The 21,403-nt window shown below is 51.8% G+C and overlaps 1 protein-coding gene and 2 long non-coding RNA genes across 3 annotated transcripts; 1 reads left to right on the top strand and 2 right to left on the bottom strand.

Annotated features, from left to right (window-relative positions):
- Nucleotides 1–314: 314 nt before the first annotated feature.
- Nucleotides 315–2,032, bottom strand: MID1IP1 (MID1 interacting protein 1). Its single transcript, XM_084506429.1, has 2 exons — nt 1,745–2,032; nt 315–1,539 (listed from the first exon to the last, which is right to left on the bottom strand). The coding sequence occupies exon 2, from the start codon at nt 1,436–1,438 to the stop codon at nt 938–940; it is 501 nt and encodes a 166-aa protein (XP_084362555.1). The 5' UTR covers nt 1,439–1,539; nt 1,745–2,032; the 3' UTR covers nt 315–937.
- Nucleotides 2,033–2,557: 525 nt separating this feature from the next.
- LOC311430276 lies at nt 2,558–4,350 on the top strand. Its single transcript, XR_014688656.1, has 3 exons — nt 2,558–2,987; nt 3,179–3,315; nt 3,438–4,350. It is a non-coding gene; the product is annotated as an uncharacterized lncRNA (long non-coding RNA).
- Nucleotides 4,351–6,374: 2,024 nt separating this feature from the next.
- LOC311430277 lies at nt 6,375–9,095 on the bottom strand. Its single transcript, XR_014688657.1, has 3 exons — nt 8,979–9,095; nt 7,889–7,994; nt 6,375–6,505 (listed from the first exon to the last, which is right to left on the bottom strand). It is a non-coding gene; the product is annotated as an uncharacterized lncRNA (long non-coding RNA).
- Nucleotides 9,096–21,403: the final 12,308 nt, after the last annotated feature.

Below are 21,403 nucleotides of genomic sequence, written 5' to 3'. Positions count from 1 at the left end.
CCCCATGAATCGCTGCCTGCGAGTAGCCATGACTCCATCTTCTCAGATTCTGTTAAAGAGGCGCTGACCTTCACGCTCCTGCTCGTACAGAACCCCTGCACGACTGGGTTGGGAATAGCTGACCAGCACTGGGGACGCCTACAGTGTGCTTAATTCACTCACTGCCAGTTTTAGATCTGCCGAGTTACCATCGTACCTAGTCACTCCCTTTGGAAACAGAAAAAAAAACAAAATCCAAACAGCAAGTCTCTTACACACACAGAGAGATTTCTGTGTCTACAAAGGCAGTGCCGGAAATAAGAACAACAGATGAATTTCAGATGTTAAAAATATCATTTAATTAATGAAACATAAATCATACCAAAAAGTTAAGTCACTTTTAGTCAATACATTTGCATTTATTTTAGAATATACTCTACATCTGAGTAAAAAAGTTTTAAATAGGCTTCAGTACATGTACAACCGTGGAACCCTTCATCCTTCCCAGTGAACTGGGGTGTTTGCGAGTCCACTGGGTCCCGTCCCGGGTAAGACGAGCAATTTTAAGCCAGTCTCGTTATTTTCATCGGCTCCTCTTTAGCCTCAGACCGGCCAGCTATGCAACGCGCTCATACACGTACAAATCCACCCTCCCTGCCCGGAAGAGGCACAGCTCGCCCCACACCATACAAAAAAAAAAAAAAAAAAAAAGAGGAAAAAAAATTAATAAACTAGTATCGATTAATTTACATCTCGCTCGCTCTCTGTTTTGTGCGTTGGTAAAAACGACTGCAGTCCCGGGAGCACGCGGGGAGACCCCACCCCCGTTAGGAAAGTAGTGCAAAACAAGGGAGGGGGGGGGTCCTGCGGAGGGAACCCCGCTCCCACCGCCGCCCCCCGTCCCGTCTCATCCCATCCCATCCCGTCCCGTCCCGTCCCCCGCCCCGCGCTCCCACCCTCACTGCCCCCAGCTGCCGAAGCCGATCTCCTGCTTGTATCGGTTGGTGAGCACGTTGGCCTTGCGGGTGAGCTTGGAGAGCACCGTGTGCAGGCCGCTGAGGTGGTAGTGGAACTGCTGCTCCAGGTCCTCCTCCGCCTCGCCCTCCTCGGCCGGCCCGCCGCCCAGCTTGTCCTTCTTGCGGGCGGCCTCGTCGGCGGCCGGCGGCGGTGGCTGCACCACGCCCCACTCGATGTCGTTGCGGATGGACTTGAGCAGCACGTAGTGGCTGTACATGTCCCGCCGGGAGAAGTAAGCGCCGGGGCTGGCGGTGGGCAGCGGGGCCTCCCGCTGCGGGCAGACGGCTCCGGCCGCGTCCAGCTCCTCCAGCAGCAGCGGCACGTCGCGCAGCAGGCTGGGCACCATCACCGTCTGGTCCATGTTGTTGACGGCGCCGATGAAGCGGTTCATGGCGTTGAGCAGCGAGTACTTCTGGCTGTACGAGTCGCAGAGCTGCATCATGACGGCGGGGATCACCTCCTCCTGGTCCTTCTCCTCCTCCTGACTAGGCGCTGCGGCTGCCCTCCGCCGTGCCTCGGCTGCTGCCGTCCCGTGGGGAAGCCCTGCGGGGAGGAGGGCGTTAGGGATCGTGCTGCACCGAGCTGTGCTCCCCCTCTTATCCCTTCCCCTCCTCTCCCACCCCGGAGCCACCCTACAAGCGGCCCCACCCTCCCCCCTCCGCCCGAGAAGCCAGGAAACAGCCCCCAAATGACACCAACAAAGGCACCCGTGGATGATGGCTGACACCCGCGGATCCCCGGCACCCACCGTGTGGCGCAGCCGCTCCCCGCCGCCGCCCGTGTCCGCGCTCCCATCCCCGCCGCCCTATTTATAGGCGCCTGCCTGCCGACGAGGTGTTCCCCAGTGCCACCCCCCCGCGCCGCCGGGACAGATAAAGGCGGCGGGCGGCGGCCCCGGGGCTCGGCGGCGGCTCCGCCTCTCTCCCCACAGCCGGGGGAGGGAGGGAGGGGAGGGAAGAAGGGGAGGGGGGAGGAGGCCGCGGCCGCGGGGACAGAGCCGCCTCCGGCGCCCGCCCGCCTCCGCCGGGGGCCGCCGCGGACTGAGGGGGCCACGCGGGCCGCGCGTGCAGCCCGCCTTCCCGCCGCCCTCCCATTGGCTGCCGCCCGCGCGCGGGCGCGCGGCGCCGCGTGCACGGCTCCGCGCGCGCGCGCTCCCCCCCTCCCTCCCCTGTCCTTTTCCCATAATGGCGCCGAGCCGCCCGGCCCGCCATCACCCCACGGCCTCACCTCCGCGCCCAGCCAATCAGCGGCCCGGCTCCGCGCCCCCCCTCCCTCCCCAGCCAATGGGAGGGCGGCCAATGGCATTGCTTGGTGGGGGGGGGGGCAATCAGGAAGAGCGGCCCCTTTCCCCCCCCCCCCCCCCGCCGCGTCCCTGGTAACAGGCGGCCTGCCGCGGGTCACGTGGGGGGGAGCGCGTTGCCATGGCGACGGGGCAGCCGCGGGGAGGGGGGGGGAGCGGGGGGGGCGGGGCCGGCGGGCGGCGCGCGGGGCGCGGGGCGGCCGTTAACGGCCGGCGGGCAGCCGTTAGCGCCGCGCTGCCTCAGCAGCCCCTCAGGCGCCGGGCCGGCCGGCCGGCTGCCGTGTTTATTTATTCAGTTATTCATTCATTTATTTATTTATTTATCTATTTATCTATTTATTTATTTTGATTTTTAATTTTTATTTTCAACTTCCTGGCGTTCCGGTCAGCCCTGACGCGCGGCGTGCGGTGCACTCTCTCGGTGAATTAAAAAAAAAAAAAGGCGCCTTAATGCGAGTCTGCGTGCTCAGTGTTAAACCTGCGGGTAACGTGATAACGTGTGGCTCCCTCACCGGGTGAGGCCCATCAATGTGTATCTCTAACCCCCAAGTCACGCCGGGGCGCAAAGCTCTGTGTGCAAGTAGCGCTTCCTTAACGTGTTCCTTCGTCTGTGCCTGTTAGCGAGCCACTTCTGATATCGGCAAGTCCTCTGTCAGTCAGCCCTCCGTAAGCCACCGTTAGGAGCGCTGAGGTAGGTGGGTGCTGGAGGAGCAGCACCCGGCCGTTCCCCAGAAGGGCTGGCAGTGCTGGCAGCTCCCTTTGTAGGGCCGGCCGATGCCCAGATTGGCTCCTCAGCCAATTCAGGTCCCAGCGTGCGTGCTGGCACGGGGCTGGTGCTGTTGTTTCACACTTCTCTCCCACCCTTTCCCTTTCGGGGTCCAGTAGTACCGAGCTCTGAACCAAGGAAACCCGTCGCCCCTCATCCAGAAGGCACGCATGTGAATTTATTGTTTTAATTGATGTCTCTCCGTGAGTTTCGTATAATCAGCACTTGTAAGCTTAACATGCTAATGAACGGGGTAAGTAGGAACCTAATACGTTAAAGGAATGCAGACCAATTTGTCTGAGTCCCGCTGAGATCTGAGGCATAACTTTCGCAAAGATTTACTCGCGTTTCTGCCTCTTCCTGCTGCTCCTGCAGCTCCTCTGTGAGGGGAACGATCCTCCAGCAGCCATGGACACCTCCGGGAAGGAGCACGAGGGCTCAGGACGAGGCCGTTTGGAGAAGGCAGTGGCGATCATCCATCTCCTCTCCCCCCGGTGAGCGTGCAGCTCCGAGCGAGGCTGCGTCGTGGCAGGGAGAGCCCCGGCAGGCTGCAGGCAGAGCCTTGCTGCGAGCAGGATCACAGCGTGGTGGGAGGCAGCCCGGCGCGGGGCTGCCGGGAAGGCCCTCGGAGCCGCACGGCTCTGCAGCTTGCGCTCGGCGGCCTGCCAAGCCCCGGCTTCCTCAGCAGCGTTCCTGGAAACCATCCCAAGTTCAGCTTCAGGCTGCTTGCCGGGGCCTGGAGTCCCTCGCAAACAGCGCTGGCGGGTCAAAGCAGCCTGATATTCCCCAGACAGGAGCTGGGAAATGCTGCTCCCGTGCTGCGGCCCTCCCCCTATCCTTTTGGCAGCCTCATCCGTCCCCAGTCCCCACCGTCCGCCCGTCAGAGTCGGCACTGCGATGTGATGTGCGGTGCCCGGGACAATGGTGATCCTTTTCAAACGGCTCCTTAGCACTGCCATAATAAGCCTGATAAATAAAACATGGGCTGCAGGCGCGGATTTACTGGAGAGGGCTGAGGGGGCTGTAGCTCCCTCATTAGTATCTCCCGGTGCGGCAGGCGCGCTCCTCATTATGTGGCACGGTAGCAGTTGCCTAGTCATCCGCGGTGCGGCTGCAGCCACTCCAAGGATGCACCAGGGATCCGAGGGTTTTTTTTTTTTCTTCCTGCATTAATAACAGGAATTTACCACGGAAAGAAAAAAAAAAAAAAAAAGATGAAAAACCCCACCAAGTTGAATCTGAAGAGGATGAAGGGGAAAAGAGTGTGATACCGAGCCTGATTTTCTCTCTCTCATGTCTCAGTAAATGCGGAGAAATCCACCTGGCCTTGCCACCTCCGCTGCCCTGCCTGGCCCGGCGATGCTCCGAGCGCAGCATCCACCACAACCTTCCCACCCTGCGTCATGCAGGGCTCGCTACGCGGGGGCTGACAGCAGGAAAGGCATCGCCTGCAGCGTCCGTGCGGTTCCTGCTGTCCACCCTGCGTCCATCCCGACAGAGAAGTCCCCGGACAGAGGGGACAAGCCCTCTGCTTGCCCGTCCCTCCCCAGGCCCCGCCGTGCCTCGACTGCCTGTGTGCCTCGGGGGGCCCGTCCCCCCGCTCCCCCTTTGGCAGCGCAGGTGGTAAGGCGGGCATTGTCTCGGCGCAGGGCTCTGCGTCGGATAATCTCAGCGGCTCAACTGTTTTTATCTGGATCTCCCTCCTGAACTGATAAATCTAAATTGCACATTTTCTAAACCGCTTAGCTTAGGGGTAAATCTTGCAGGTATTCTCCGATGGCGAGCTGCTGTCTTTTGCACCTGTCTAGCACCATCTACCGTAGCTTCGCTGTACTGTTACCCCTTCCCTTCCGTCTGCGCGCTTGCCGGTCCTGCAGGAGCTGCCTGCACCCCGAGGAGCTGGCGGAAGGACGTGAGCTCTGTTTTCACTGGAGAGGCTCGCCGAAGCTTTCCCTGCTAGCTGGTGGAGCTAGAATTTGGGACGTGGCAGGACGAGGGGTGGGAACGGGGCTTTGTCTGGGGCAAAGAGGGTCCAAACAAGAAGAAATTTTCCAGTCGCTGCTAGAGGATGCTGAGACTTCAGCTGGGATCCCTGCCACCCATTGGGGAGCTATGGGGCTGCTGTGGATTTGTATGATTAACTTTACAAAAAGCACCTAAAGCTGGAAGTCAAAATCAGAACTAAATTGTGCTAAGCATTACAGATGGCGCATTTTTTTTCTTAATAAATCTGTTGATGTGAGTATTTCTGCAGGTGATAGATTAACATAAAAACACTGCCAGTCTGTTCCAGGGCTGTAAAGCACAGAACAAGGTACACCTTACAGTTTTGGTTGTTGTTGTTGTTGTTGTTATTAATCCCCAATTTAACTCTTTGAAGCTACTTGCCAGGAGAAGTAGCTTGTTTCAGTAGCAAGCAGCATGTTTTCCTACAACCCTTGTGAAAACTGGAAACGAAGTGGATTTGGCAGCTTCGCCTTTAGAGCGCTGCAGCGAACCCGCAAACCTAAAGACCACAGGGTTTTGTCCTGGCTTTGTTTCTTGATGAAGTTCTGAAAAGAGTTAAATTAAATCCATGCTCTAACCATCTGTACAATTCCTCCATCCCCCCAGCGCTGTGTAAGGGGCGATGCAGAAGTCTGAGGATTACCCTCCCCGGTAGTACCATGCATTTGCTAGCTTAAAATTACTCCAACAGCACTTTTTCATTTGCATGGCTGGAGAGAATCTGTTTTTGCAGTAAGTTTGTGTTTCAAAGCGGATTTCGGTGTCCATCATTATTGGTGGTTTACAAGACTTCTCCTTTCTTCCCCCCCCACCCCCCTCGCCCCGTTTGGGGAAGTGGGAACAAATGAAATAAACCCATCATAAAAAATAATTTTGTCCAGGTGGAACATAAATCAGCCAAAAAAATATTATTCTACATGGCAAATAAAAAGCATATGCTGTATTATTTAAAGCACAGCCTCCATATTCACATGCAAAATTAATGCTACAGTGGGAGGCAAAACTGATGGAGGCAGACAATGAAAATATTAGGAGTAAAACATGATGCCAGGAACAATTCAAGCAGAGCCACTTGCAGGGTCATGGTCATATTCCATTTCAAATGGGCATGGAAATACTCTGTGGGTTATTCTTCTCCAGAGATGCACAGATAATAAGCACCTGCTCCCCATGTCTGCTCGTCCCTTTTAACTGTTGATTTATTGAATGTTTCTGAAAGCTGTGGCCAGGCTAGCGAGGGACACAGACCTCGGTGCCTGCGGGAAGAAATGGGAGCGGACAGAAGCGCGCTGGCAGGTGCCCCGCCGGTGCCACGGGTTGCAGCGCCCAACGGGGTCCGAAACAAAAGCTGCATTTTGTTCCGGGTCCCGAGCAGAAGCACCTTACTGGTAGGTAAATCAGGAGTCGTCTCCTTGCATCTGCTTGTTCCTCCACACCTGCAAAAGCCACCAAAAAAACCCTAAACTATGCTCCTCTCCTCAAACCAGAGCAAATTTTGGTTTCAGAGCAGGCACATTCAGCAGTACATTAGGGCCGAACGTAATCTTTAGACAATGTTGAAGCCGGGTCACTACGAAGACGCTTTGAATTTCTAAGATCTTTTTCCTTGTAATTTAATAAAAACAGTAATAATTGCATAAAGGGCTTGCTTGGTGTAAGTTATGGTCTTTCACTATTCTCTGCTATTTTCTTCTCTCTAGCCAGAGTGGAGCTTTGCAGCCCCGAGGTCCCAGTCATGGATGTCGGTGAGACTGAAGCCCCGCTGCATGGGAGAGGCATGTGCCCGTTTAGAAACAGCAGAGAGAAGAGGCTGTTTAATTAAAAATGTGAATCTGGAAGCGCTGGGCTATTGAGAATCGTTCCGAGCTGCATATTTTACATGCACGGCTAAGGAAAAGGCTCACCGTAGCAACTGGAGTAAGGCACGGTTCAGCTCCTCCACGATGCCAGGCAGTTTATTAACCTGGAACTGCAGAATCACTCAAAATGACATTTAGCGGTGCTGAACTTCTGACACAAATCCCCCAGCGCAAGGAAGCGGAGGGGCAGCCCCGGGGCCGATCGCTGAGCCCTGCTGAGTCTTTGAACAGCAGCGGGAGAAGTGCTGCAGGGGAGCTGGAGCAGGAGGATAAAAGAGCCCTGCCAGAGCCAGAAGCCGTCGCGTTTTAACCCCGGTTCTGGCCGCCGCTGCGGGCCTGAGCGGGTCACCTCAGGCCGGGGATTTGGGAGCAAAGCAGCTATGGGGAAAGCCGAGCTTTGGACACGAGTGGAGCTTTTCCAAATGAAGTTACAAAGAGTTTTGTCGAGACCAAGAGGCCTCCTGGTGCATTTCACAGCTTAACAGCTGTATTCCCCCCTGCATAAAGCACAGTTTTCTCTCCTCCCCAATGGCTTGTGCCATCGGTCCGTGACCAGCATCAGCCAGAGGCCAGGTTTTTCACTTCTGCAGGTACCAGTGGATTTCTGACTTGACAATCAAGAAAAAGTTTCCCCATCCTGACCCATGTGCGTGCTCCACGTGTGCTCTGCTGCGTAACTGGAAAGGAGAATTGGGGTACAGAGAGCACTGCCAAATGTTCCCACACGCCTCCCGATATGGGGGAGATAAATTTACCCTCAGATGTTTCTCACCTCCAGTAATCCCAACCAATCCAGTAATCTCAACCGGTATAAATAAGGCTGCCAAGGTTTTGCAGCAGGAGAGTTATCGTTTAGCTGACAGTGCCCCTTTAAGCGCTCAGACGCCGTCGTGCCGAGTTTTTCCTGTAGCCAAACAGGACCAGATTGAAATCAATAGCCCCATTTCGCTTGTCACTTACTTAAGCTTGATTTGAACCCATGTTTGTAAAGCTGAGAGGCTTTTCTCTTCCGTCGGTGCAGTGCGGTGCCTCCCGCTGCCAGCCCACCTGCGTGAATTTCACACTCCTGCTTTTAAAAAAGAAATATGACAGACAAGGAAAAAATGTTTTAATACGTGTACCTCGACAGATAATATATAATACCTCTGTTATTAAGACAGGGCTGAAAGGAGGCTGCCTGAAAAGGAGGCACATCTGCTCAGAGCACAGAAAGTCTTTCATAACTCATTCAGAGTTATTGGCCTTGCCCACAATATTAGTGATAAAAATTGATTATCCATTCCTGCTTGTTTCATGATCCATAGTTATTTTTTCATTCTTATTACAAGTTGGCTCGTGCAGAGTGAGACCGTTATTTAAATGCCCAAGGATGAGCACAATACATCTTACTTGCTACGAGCCACACCAACTGAAAACAGGATTTTTTTTTCACATTAGCCCGTCCCTGTCCTAAATGGAGAGGTTATCTGGACTTGGCAACTGTCAAGTTTTCTCTCCTCTCTGGGGAGAAAAAACGCCCTGAGGTCACTGTCTGCGCAGCTGACTGCTGCTTTTTATCCCCAAGTGCAGAGTTTGGGAAAGTATCCCGAACTTAACCAACTTACACCGAGGCAATGTCTAGGTATGGTGTGGGATCTGAGACTACCCCCAAAATAGGATAAACTAAAAGGTTACAGTCATGAAGAGGAGTTTATTGACAAAGCCATAATTCCTTTACAAAAAAATAGGATGGTAACACCAAGATCAGTGCTTTCTTTCCCTTAGGCCTTGAAGATTTCGGTGATTTGATCCAGAACTGGATCCTGGAGATTCCTCCTCTCCCCTGTAAACTCCTTTTAGCATAAACAGATATTATCTGCGCACGAGAAAGAGGAGAACAGGCTCCCAATAAAAATACCTCGCAGCTCAACTGTATAGCTGGTAGCTTCTCGCAGGCAGTAAAACAGCCAACGCGCAGACTGACACAAAGTGGAAGGGAGAGGTGTTTCCCCGGGGGACTATCAAACGCAAAATCTCTTGTAGCTCAACGAGGAGACGAGCTTTCACCCACATTTGCTGGGAAATCTCCCCTGGAGGAAGGGCTGCTCGTCTCGCCCAGGGTCCAGAGCTCCCGAGGGCAAAACCAAAAACCAACGCCGGCGACAGCCGTAAGAAAAATATCTACGAGTGCGTCCCTTTTGTCCCTCCTAGGAGCGACGCCCGACCCCGACGGCTCGCCCCACGAAGGCGAGGGGTGCCAGCGGGCCCCATCCCACGGGGATCCTCTGATTTTGGGGAGCCGGGGGTGCCGGCCGGGGCGGCGATAGCTGGCGCTGCCTTGCCACCTAGTGTCGCCGGCACGGATTGCAGGTCCCCGCCCGCGCCCACCCCCCGCCGCAGCGCTGCGTCCTAATGGCCGGGTCTTGGGAAGAAATCCGGGCTTCTTATCTCGCTGGAATTACAGGAACTTCAGCTTTTTTACATTAATTTGCATCAATATTTTATGCGCCGTAATGGCCGGATAACCCCGGCGCTAAGAGACTCTATTTCATGTTGTCAATAGCGATGGGAAGGGGATAAATTACCACCGGCCGCACGCGCTATCTGTGGCTCATTTGGAAACGGCCCTTTAGCTGATTAGATATCGCCCAAAAGTAGATATTTAGTGTCACTCAGCCCCGCTGCATCTCCTGATTTAGTGCCGAAGCCGTGGCGGGACCGAAGCCATTAGCCAAGCGCCGCCGCCGCCGCTCAACTTGTTTGGCAAACGCGGCCCCTCCGCTTGCGGCTGCTGTGATTTACATATGGAGCCTTGGGAGCAGAGCCAGGTGAATAATTTTCGGTGACAGTGAATAATGAGCCCGATCAGTTCTCCGGGTCCTCCCCCTCCTTTGGTAATTGTCCATGAGTAGGGGCATGATTTTCATCAAATTTATCCGTTCTTCTGAATTATTTGGTGGATAATTTCAGGGAGCGTAGGATGCCTGCAGAGTATGAGCGAGCACTTTTTTGGCGGAGCACTGGAACCCAGGGGATTTTAGCTGGTGGACTGCAAGTACAGAAACACTGCGCCAAGTCTATTGGTCAAGCAGCACAGGGGTTACTCGTGTATGAAAGTGTGATTTACTTTCTAAAATCATTTTCCCTGTTCATGTAAAGTGTGCTGACTTTGGTGCCATGACATTTTAAAGATTGTAATTAGATACAGGAAAGAAAAAAAAAAAAAAGGCGAAAAAGCTGCAATGCAGTCCAACCTGATTTTCCATGAAACACAGATTAATATTTGCTGAGCCTTTTGGGTTTAGTTTTCATTTCAGCTAATTCTAGTCACATCCAAAATGGAGAGGGCGGATTAAAGTTATTTTGTCTGCCCCACAGTCCGTTCCCAGAATGTAGCACTAAAGTCTCAGCTTCATGGACTGAAGTTGACAGTGGGGAGTAAGACAGACGGGTTTGGATTTGGAATTTCATTCCCTTAGAGAAAAAAAAATCTCCTTGTTGGTAAGCAATTGCAAGAAACCGATTTAGAAATAATTTATTATTTTGTTCTATAAAACTTCCTGCTGCAGTTGGATCCATACACCCATCTTCACAGGCACAGGAACTTGTCGTAGGTGAGCGTCAGCATTGCTTAGGTAAGGCCAAGAACATAGATCACATGCTGAGTATGTTAAAAAGTGGATGATGACGGGGCAAAGCAAAAAAGGAACTGATCTGAGCTGGGGACTGAGAGGCAGTCAGGAAAGAGTGAAGAAAATGAGGATCAGCCAAGGAGCTGTATTCGGCACACCTCCACCGCCGCACAGGAAAACAGGGCAACCAAGCGGAAAACTTGGCAGCCTTCAAGAAAAGCAATACCACACCCTGTAGGCTTGGTGAGCTATGAAAATCACCGAGGATCGACTTTACATGCCAGCACAGGATTTATTGTCATCTACAATTCAAATCTTTACTTAGAAGGTTATTGGGTTTGTTATCGAGAGAGAATAACAAAGAAGTGTTTGAAGACTAGATCCAGTGAGACCTGGTTTTCTACCGATTTATGGCTTGAGGCTCAGCACCTAGGAGGACTTTGTACTGCATAATAGCAGTTATGCTCACACCGTACCCTTTCCCTCAGCTGGGAACATTAATAGGGTCTTTTCTACACGGCTTCCCGCTTTCATGCAACCCACAGGAAATTTTTATCTTTGACATCTTTGGCCCTCTGTCAAATTTACTTAAATTGGCCATTGAATTTAAAAACCGTCGAGGTTACCTGGACTGCAAATCAACCCAGGTGATTGAATTAGCCTTGCTTCCTTAGCAAACTCAAAGTTAATCAACACAGAGTTAGGGGGATGAAGACTTCAGGCTTCAAAACGGAATTGAACGGCGGCAGAAAGGATGACCTTTTTGAAGCCAGGCAAGCATTTTCATCATTATCAACAATAATGACTAATAAAGTAACGACAATAACAACTGACCTTTTACGTAATAGCTTACATCCCAAAGTGCTTTTCAAGCTTCTTTTTTTTTTTTTTTTTCTTTCCACTTTCAAGAGTAATTTTCTCGAAGTGCATTATGACTTACATTTTTTGCAGCATTGCTGAAGGCTAGGCCCCCTTCGGATAGGACAAAGGCAATCACGTGGCTGGCAACACACTGCGCGTCAGCGGAGGGAGAGGAAATTTTAGACAAAGACATTCAGATAGAGTCTCTCTGCAACAGAAAATACCAGGTTTTCTTTACTATTAAACCAAAAAAGCCAGGACCTGGTTGGTAGATGTCTTACTCATTGTTTTCTTGGCTAGGCTAGGCAAATAGCGGGCATTATTGTAGATAACACACCCCAAAGCAAACGTCTTGTCAATACGAGGAGCTGAGTTAGGGTTGGAGTTGTGCTGTGAATGCCTAACCACAGCAGTTGATTTTTATGAGCCGTGCAGGGATGTGCGATGGCACAGATTCTAAAAGACACACAGCACGTGCCAGGTGCAGCCTCAAAACCAAACCAGTAAACGCTCCCAACCCAAGGACCTGAAGGCCAAAGACGTGTTCAGAGGCAGAGAAGTGGCCATCAAAAAAAAAACCCTTCAGAAGTATTGCTGATGAGCTGCAATTGAGTTCAGCTTTTGGGACGGTATGGCTTTTTTTTTTTTTTTTTTGGTATTCTTATAAAATAAGAATAGAGCCTCAGATATATGGGGATATGTATGCAAAGAGACAGAGAGAACAAATTACTGAGTGCTGTTTTTTTGACATTTACAGGTTCTGAAATTGTTGGAGGATATATATTGAGAGGAGGCTGCGCTCTCGTTACTCACCTGCCATCAGCACACAGATGTGAGTGTTTCCTCTGCAGTTTAGCAAACACACAGAAAAGGCACTGTGACACTTACTAATTAGTTTCCCTTTGTGGTATTTCAGTTATTATTTTTGTTGTTATTAGTGTTATTATTGTTATCCCAGTGAGTGTGCACAGAGAATGACTAAACGGTTTGGGTAGACACAGCACGATTAGGGAAGAAAGAGGTTTCTAAGCACTTCATTTTTTTTTTTCCCCATTCCTTTCCCTCCAGCAACAAGAATAAAATCCTGTGGTTTTCATGCGGAACCTTGTGCAGGAGACGGGTAGCAAATAATTAAGCATTCCTTTTCTACAGCCCAGCTTAGGCCTTGTCTGCAAACATGCAGATAATACCGCTGCAGAAATGAGGTATTAGCGGCTGGGTTAGCTTACTGGTAAGGCAGCAAGTGCAGAAAGGAGCTGTACACAGTCGGCACTTGCTCACTGCACTGATCGTTGACAGAGGGTGGAAGCACAACAAAAACCTTAAGGATGGGGAAAAACAGCAAAGTGCCATGGGCTGCACAGGGATGAGCGCCATACAGGCTTAGGGGGAGAAAGGAGTGGCACGTCTTCAGCTTTCCTCGCGCTCACAGGAAAGGGAGTTACTGACATAACCCATGTCCGTTTCCCTAAATTAGACACGAGGACAGCCAGAAACTGCTGCAGCAGCCCCTCAGGTACATTGGGTCCACACCGGCTGCTGGCATAAGGCTGGTGGAGCAACGTGCATCCTGGCTAGCCAGTGCTCCACCCTGCGGTAAAGGAAACCTGGGGGGCTCCTTCAAAGCTCCTTTGCTCTACAGAAGCTCTGCTATTTTTTTTTGGAAGGGCATAGGGTAAAGTAATGGATGCAGCTGGAGGTGGAATTGAGTTGAAAGAAAGGTAAGCTGGGCTGAGGTTTCCTTCTGTACTGTACTGATGCCAGCACCACACGCAGCTAAACTGAGGTGTGGGGCTTCAGAGATAAAGGGAGTTAAGGAAAGGGCTGAAACAGTCTTCCGTGTCAGTAACGCTGTCAGAAATGCCCTTCCAATTCCTTTTTTTTTCCAAAATGACAATACGTGAAGTTGTCTGAAGAAGGATAGGAAATACTAATTGTGTGTAAAAGTTCTGCACGTGCTGTAAGTGAGCTTTACCGAGCAGCTTACAGGGGTGAGAGGTCAATTTTCATTGAATTTCAATGGGACTTGTGCATCTGTTGTTTCACCGTCTTGAACAAAATTTTAAAAGTGTTGGCTTTCACAGCAGCAATACTCACTGCTTTCTTCGTAGTGTAGTGAAAACATCAAAGTCCTTTAGCTACAAGCCAATATAATGGACCAAAATTACCATTTTAAGGTTGTAGGCTACTATGTTCATTTAAAGGAAACATTCTGAGTCTTTCTAATCCCCATTCAAATAAATCCAGTGACTACTTTAAAAGACATACAATGATCTACTGTACCCAGCCAGCTCTGCATCTTCTTGAATAACTCACGGAGAGAAAACAAAACAAAACAAAACAAAACAAAACAAAGCTCTGGCCAAATGCCAGATGGAGATATGGTGCAACCTCGTAAATTAAAGTAAGGTGGGGGACAGACAGAGGCCCTTTTAGTTGGGTTTTGCTAGTTAAAATGGTGGTGGTTATCAGGTGCTGATAAACTCCTGGCTACCAATCGCCCAGAGCAGATTTGGACCTAATAAAGCTGTGGGTATCTGGGAGCCGCAGCCTGACATTAAAAGTCCATAAATATTTCAGTTGACTCCGCAACTCTGCTGTGCTTGAAATCTGAGTTATATACTGGAGGGCTCAGGCGTGAGCACAGCTGGAGCACTCAGGATGCCACAACGAGCAGCATGGGTGTAGCACAGCTGATTTGGGCCAGCCTCATGCTTGAATCTCTCGGGATGGAAACAGGGGTCCTTCCCCCTGCCCGCCCCTGGACTTCAGGCTGTTTTCTCTCCTTTTTCAAGGCAGGGAGCAGTCACTGCAAAGCGCTTTCTCACACTCCCCCTTGCGTGCTCTCCTCCCCAGCACCGTGGGAAATACCACGGGAATGGCTCTGGGAGGGCTGACTACACCACCCTTTACTTTGAGTTTTTTTCTGCTGGTTGTGGCATTTCCTCTTTGGCTGTGTTTCCTTCCCCGCTCTCCCCTTTTTTTTGCTAGAGATCTCTTCCCGTGACTTTTTGTTTTCAGCAGCTTTCCGAAAGCAGAGACACTTGATCATCATCTCAGCTCCACCGAGCATGTTAAATCTGCGCTGCACATCAGCAAATGTCACGCTCTTTGATGGACTACAGTTTAAGAATAAAAAATACGGCCATCCTAACGAAATAGACACTTGTGACGGTGGGAGCCAGAGACCATGGAACATTTTACAGTCGTTGCCACAGCCTGGCAAAGTCCTGTTATTTATTTACAGCCGCATTTTGGCCTGCAGCATAAGCCTGACGGCAGTGGCTGAAGGGGAAGGAGGAGGAGGTGCTGAGTGGTGATGCTGGTAGGTGCTTCACACCTTTGCTCTCACCTTTTCTCTCTGTCCAGTGCCCTAGCTGCCATATTTAGTCTGTGTCTGAGCAAAGCAGTTTCTTTAGTAAGCGTTTGAGCTGCATTGCGGGGCGTGAACGCATCAGCCTGCTTTAACCTCCTTTGCAGTTTCTAAATTTCCTTGTTTACCTCTTTCATTCTCAGCTTGTTCGCTGTCGCTAATAACCAGCAGGCTCTACTCCCTTTGTGGCTGTTTTCTCCAGACGTAATTAAATTGTCTGGGATTGACATTTGGCTCGGCTGAGGTTTGGGTTGTATCTTCTTGGCTGCCTCAGTGTCCTCCTTCATTTGGGATTCTGATCACTGCCTGCCCCCGCATGGCACATGATCAATGGATGCTTTCACTCCTGCCAGACTCCCTTGTGCTTGGAATAAGGCTGGTAAGTATTTCTGGCACTCGGAGCACTCCGGAAGGGTATTTTCAAGTCTCAGCCTCAGCTGCAGCGCCTACCGTGCATGCTGGAGCCTGCACCACACCACAGCAATACACGGGGGGCTCTGTCTCTTCCCAACGACGCTGTGAGCAACCCAGGGCTGCCGTCTCCCTTCACACCCAGCTGCAGCTCTGCTTTGGAGCTTTCCTTCATGCTTTGGTGACTGACAAAACCCTGCCAAAGCAGCTGATTTACCAGAGTCTGCTCTCCTGCTGCTGCCAGTGCACTTGCCAAAGGGTCTAAGGACAACCTGGTGCCTCTGCTGCCCCTCTGCTTCTCTTCCACTGGTACGAAGCCTTCTTTTGCAAGTTCTGTATACAAGCTATGCTATCTGCTCTGCTGTTTTGCAATGGTGCTTTTAATCCCCTAAATTTCAGGTTTGGGAAACAGTGCAGATAGTGATGATAACAGGCCTCATCTTCTCCATGACATGTCGTCGTGTCCCTGGGTGACCGCCGGTGTCTTTCACAAGGCTACAGTTAGTCCCCTTGCTCCTGGGGAGGACTTCTGTTAGTTTCTGCTCTCACTTTTGGTGACATACACCCTCTTGTTCAGGCCCAAAAGCACATGTACGTACGTGTAGGTCATGAGAATGACCTACTACTTTTCATTGTCAAACCCACTGACCTTAGTTGGTGCAGTGGCAGGTCGCCATTCTAGAGATGTCCGTGTTGGATAGTTTGATATTGTAAGTTTTAGTCACCATGTTAGGTTTCCCGAGTTTTCTGCACCTTTGCTTGCCCACCTGCCCGTGGTTAGCTTTGCAGTGACCATCGCCATATCTTTTCATAGTCAGATCCTTAACCATCGGCACGTCTCACTGCAGCTTGCTCATATCTTTCCCATAAAGATCCTTCACTTTCTACCTTCAGCTCCCACCTTTTCCCACTCTGCAGTCTCAGTGACTGCTTCTAGCTGGGAGCGTTTCTGTGTGTACATCAAATCTGTCTTTTCATCATCCCTAGCTGAAAAGAGGCTAATTATTTCCTCTGAGTCTGTTTAAAGTACCCTTCCATGTTCCCTACATTTTATCTCCTAAGAGAGGCAGTTGATCTGCAGGATGCATTTCTAAAGTAAGCAAAGAGCAACCTGCCAAGCAAGCAGCCCTCCGGGGCCACCATGGTGTCGCCCGGCTGTATTCAGGAACTGCTTCCCAGCTCCCTGTTCAAGGCACTGTGAAAGTCAGCTGGAAACTGGGCGCCACACGAGACCCGTTTCGGAAACACGGTAGCTTTAGATTTACTGCTGGGCTTAACACTTCATTGGAGATTACCTCTGTGTGCAGAGATTGAACCTTGCACGACACGGGCTCCTCCAGCTTGCGCTGAACGAAGCATCCTTTATCAGTGACATAGTGGGAGATTGTGTTATTAGCAAGATGAGTTGCTCTGATCTCAGGCATGAGGGCAATACATTAATTTCACCCTCCCTCGGTTAGGCAGCCTTCTCCCAGGCACCTGCAGTGCACAGAAGCATCTCTGGCCCTGCAGCGTCAGCCCTCGCCAAGCCCGGGCTGCGCAGCGCGGCAGGCAGCGCTCCTCCTGGCAGAGGATGGAGCTGCCGTGGGCTCTGCGTGCTGGCGAGCAGGCTGGGTGAACAGGAGGAGGCTGCAAAAACCTGGTCTTGTGCCTGTGGTCACGACTGTGTAGTGAGGCACCTTTTCTAAGCCCGTGGTGTCGGTGCCGAGGTCTCCAGGCTGAATCTTCCCCAGATGATCCAAGTGTCTAAGTGCACGTTTCGGCGGCACCTCATCACACGTGGGCTCATTAGTGAGAGAGAGATTTAGAGAAACAGCCACTGCTGGAGAGAGGGGGCTCCTCTCCTCCTCTGCTCATCTCCCTGGCTCCTGACTGAAGTCACTCCTAGGATGAAGGGAGGGAACCCGCAGACACACGGCACCCAGCACAACTTGTTCTCCACCCGTGGATCTGGCAGATCGATCAACAGAAACCAAACCAGGGCCAGTTTCAGGGGACTGCCCTTCGCTTGCCACTGACTCCAGAGCTGCCTCTGGGGCGGGCTGATGAGGATCTGCCTGATCTGATGCCAGGCGCTGCCAGGGAGTGCCACGGCGCATCCCTCCCCGTGACTGAACTTGAACTGCCTCCGCATCACAAAGCAGCGAGAGCAACTTCGATACGCTCCAGAGGTGAGCCGGCAAGTACAGCTGCGGAGCTTGAAAGGGAAGCACCAGAAAGCAGCAGAGTACAAGCTACTGCTTGTCACCGAGCAGCGACGAACGTGAGTGCAACCAAAACAACAGCATTACCCGATTAGCAGCACCTGCAACCACCAGAAGCAGATCTGCGAAGGCAGGGGAGCTGTCAGCTGTCGTTGCAACACCGCTGAGCGTGCCACAATTCAGCGAGTGGGAATAAAGCGCCATGGTGTAACAGGTGTAGTCGCAAGAGTGCTGAAAGGGGCACTGTCAGCGCTTGCAGACCTGAAATTAGAGCTCCCCATCTTGTGCGTGGGTGCGTGGGAGGTGCGAGGGCGTGCTACACGGCGGCGCTGCCTGACAGCTCCCCCAAGGGATGCAACAACTCTGCTCCCAAGCACAGCGCTGGTGAAACTCCGAGACCTGCCTGCTCACAGCCCAGAGCAAGCAGAGGGCTGCCGAGACCGGGAACACCTCAAGGAAAGCCTGGGGTACGCCCTGATGGGCCCACTCTGCGGGCGTGACAAACACGTCTCCGTAAAGCTACCTCTCCGAGACGTGTGCCAGCTCTAAAAGCACTCAGCCACTTTTAACTTGTTCGTCATCTGTCATATACTTTCCCTTCCCATGAGGCAAAAAAATGTATTCAAGTTGAGCCAGCACACAAGATACATGGGTATATATACACAGTGATGTTGTTGTTGTTGTTGTTGTTATTGTGATACATGGCATAATAACTGCCTTTTACACGTGTACCCAGACATGATTGCCACCACACACTTACTTTTCTTTGTTACAGAAAATATTCAGTATATGAAATGCCGCCCGAGTGCAGTTTATCAGGTTGTACTTCTTCCATGAGGGGTAAGTGGTAAAAATAAAGAGTATTGATACATTGGGAAGTCCATATAGGGGTTTTTCATGGCTCGGGATTCTTCTGCTCATCAACCTGCACAAAACAGAGACGATGGGGATCGCATGGGGGCTGGTGCATTGTGCTCACCCTCCACTTCACAGCTCCTACAGGACAGGTTAATAGGCTGCCAGACCAATATACGTGGTTTGTTGGCAACAGAGCTGACTCGGGGCTGTGCCTCAGCTGCAGAGATGTGCCCCCTACCCCCTGCCTTCCCCGGAGGCACAGAACTTCATTTCCTTAAGGCACCAAAATGCTGAGAACCTTAATTGGGGAAGAAAAGGTTGAAAAGATGGATTTGAATGGAGTGTTGAAAACTGCGCCACCTGCATCAGTGTGGGCTTCCCAGGGGCTGCCGGGAGACCTCTGCAGTGGGGTCTGTGGGTGCCATGCCACCAGAGTTGCTAAGGTTTGGCCAGCTGGAGAGGGACCGCGGTAATTCCAGCACATCAGAAAAAAAAAAAAAAAAAAAAAGGTCCCTTAGCTATTGGCCCTGGTGCCCCAGCAGCCCTGCCGGACGAGTTGCCCCGCTTGAGGCTGACCACAGCACGTGGAAGCACATCAGTCGTGAGGAGGAGGAGGCAACGCCTTGAGCTGCAATCTCCCAGCCTGGTGCTTTCAGTGATGAGCCTCTCGTTTTTCTGGATACACGGCCTGGCAGGGTGCCCTGAGCCTGGCAGTGCTGCCCGCAGCCCCTGCCCAGCCCCACAGCCCCTGCCCTCACCAGCTAACGGCCCCAGCACCCCGCAGCTCCCTGCTCCTACACCTGCCTGCCCAGGCCTTGGGCAGCCGATGGGAAAAAGAGCAAGGGGGGAGAGGGGAGGGAGTTGTGCTGGGCTAGGGTAAGTTACAGGGAGGATTTATGAGCATCTCCCACTGTAATACATGCACTGGTGTGCTGCTCACAGCTCCTGCTGCAGCTAAACAAGCACGGCACTGCCAGCTGGGGGGGCCTTACCTCCAGTACTGTGCAGTCTGGGGCCTCACAGTATAAAAAGGACATAAAACTACTAGAGAGTGTCCAAAGGAGGGCTACAGAGATGGTGAAAGTGTATCAGTTGCGGCTGAGGTCCCTGGGTTTGCTCAGCCCCGAGCAGAGCAGGCTGAGGGGAGGCCTCATGGCGGCCTGCAGCTCCCTCACGAGGGGAGCGGAGGGGCAGGCGCTGAGCTCTGCGCTCTGGGGACAGCGACAGGACCCGAGGGAACAGCATGGAGCTGGGACAGGGGAGGGTCAGGCTGGGGGATAGGGAAAGGGTCTGCACCCAGAGGGGGGTCGGGCACTGGGACAGGCTCCCCAGGGACGTGGTCACAGCACCGAGCCTGATAGAGCCCAAGAAGTGTCTGGACAGTGCTCTCAGAGACGTGGTCTGATTTTTTGGTGTTCCTGTGTGGAACCCAAAGTTGGACTCAATGGTCCTTGTGGGTCCCTTCGCACTCAGGATGTTCTATTTTTTTTTTTTTTTTTTTGTGATGTGAAAACACTTACCCTGTTCCTCCTTTGAAAGGCCACAGGCACAGCCCGGTCTTGAGGCGGTAGCTGCCTTTGCACCGTGGAGTCTGACCTTGGCTCTGTGGCTGTGACATTAGAGGACACTTTCCTTCCTCAGCTTCAACCATTCCTGCAAAAATTACTCTTCCTGCTATAGCAAGTAGATGAATAATGGATATTACAGGTTCCAGAGCACTGTATGAATCCATAGGAGACCCACACCTGGTCTTCCTCAGCTCTGTGCAGTAAGGTCACACCAAATCCTTACTCACAGGTTTGTGGAAAAAATCAAAAATCAATCAAAAATGGGCAACAGTCCAGAAAGCAAAAACTGCAAATACACAAATGTGAAATACCTTTAGGCTACCAAAAAAATATAATCCTCGAGCCCAGATACTTTAAATGTGCCAATTACTAATTCAAGTTTCAAAACTAATCACAGCTAGTTGACCTTTTGAAAACTTTTAAGTTGGAAAAAAAAAAATGCATATTTTTCCACTTGTAAAACTTTCCTCAGAGTTCTGCCAACCCTTCCAGCGAAACGGGCTGAAAAGGGGGTGAAACAACGGCTGATATTAAACTGAGGAACGTCCTTTTTCCCTTCACACTGCAATCACGGTGTGGCACGCGAATCGGCCTCCCCTGTGCCAGCATCCCCTCAGTCCCCAGTTCTGCAGCCAGGCAGCTCTGGTAGTGAGGGGCTGATGTAGAGATTTCAGCCCTGCTGAAGGTCCCTCAGAGTATGGCTATGATTCCACATGAGAAAATAAAAATAAAAATACATATCTTGCTGCCTAATCCTCTTTCTCCGTGTCGTCTGCCCCTGTTTGTTCCTGCCCCTACACTCACAGCCTCAGCTCCGTGCCCGAGCGTATTTCCTTGCCACATGCAGCAGGACGATGCTCTGATTCTGCACGGCGGCCCCCAGGCAGTGCTGCCGTGCACGGCAAGCCATCATTGCACTCACTGCTCCTCTGGGCGTTTCATCTGGCTGCACGCAGCGCGGGGAAGTGCCGGGGACATGGCCACCACGGAGGCGTTTGGGCTGTGAAGATTCGTGTCAGAGCTGGTGCTGCTCTCTCCCCCAGCTCCCCCCTTGCTGCTGGGGCTGCAGCACCATCTCCTGGTCCTCCTGCCGGGCAGCCCCTGCTGCACTTGGAGCTGGCTCCTGCCTCGTGACAACGTTTTGCTCAAAGACACGTTCAGCAAAGGTTCACGCACCAAGCATGGGCACATCCCCACCAGCTTCATAAGGTCTGCACCCAGGGACATGCATCATTTTGGGCGCTTGCCTTCACCTCCTCGATGAAGACGTTGATTTCAGTGCACTAAACGAAGCAAATGGTTGATGGGCTTTTCATGGCGAAGCCGCCTGCTCCGGCGCTCGCTGCGGTCCGACTGTCTCCTGTTTGTGGCAGCCCCGCTGCCAGCGTTTTCAAACAAAGCTGGTTTAGAATAACATGAATCTGAAATGGATTATTATCGGGCTGACTGCCCCTTGGGGTCTAATGAAAAGCACTCATTAATTCTCAGGGCAGGAGAGCTAATTACTTTTTTTTTTTAAAAAAAAAAAAGACTGTGCTAATTGCCAATAACTTTTTTATTGAATTGGCCCCGTAAAGCCATTTTTTTTT

The sequence above is a fragment of the Aythya ferina genome (assembly GCF_964211825.1).
Source record: "Aythya ferina genome assembly, chromosome: 1".
Classification (NCBI taxonomy): Eukaryota; Metazoa; Chordata; class Aves; order Anseriformes; family Anatidae; genus Aythya; species Aythya ferina.
This window is presented reverse-complemented; position numbering and strand designations above follow the sequence as displayed.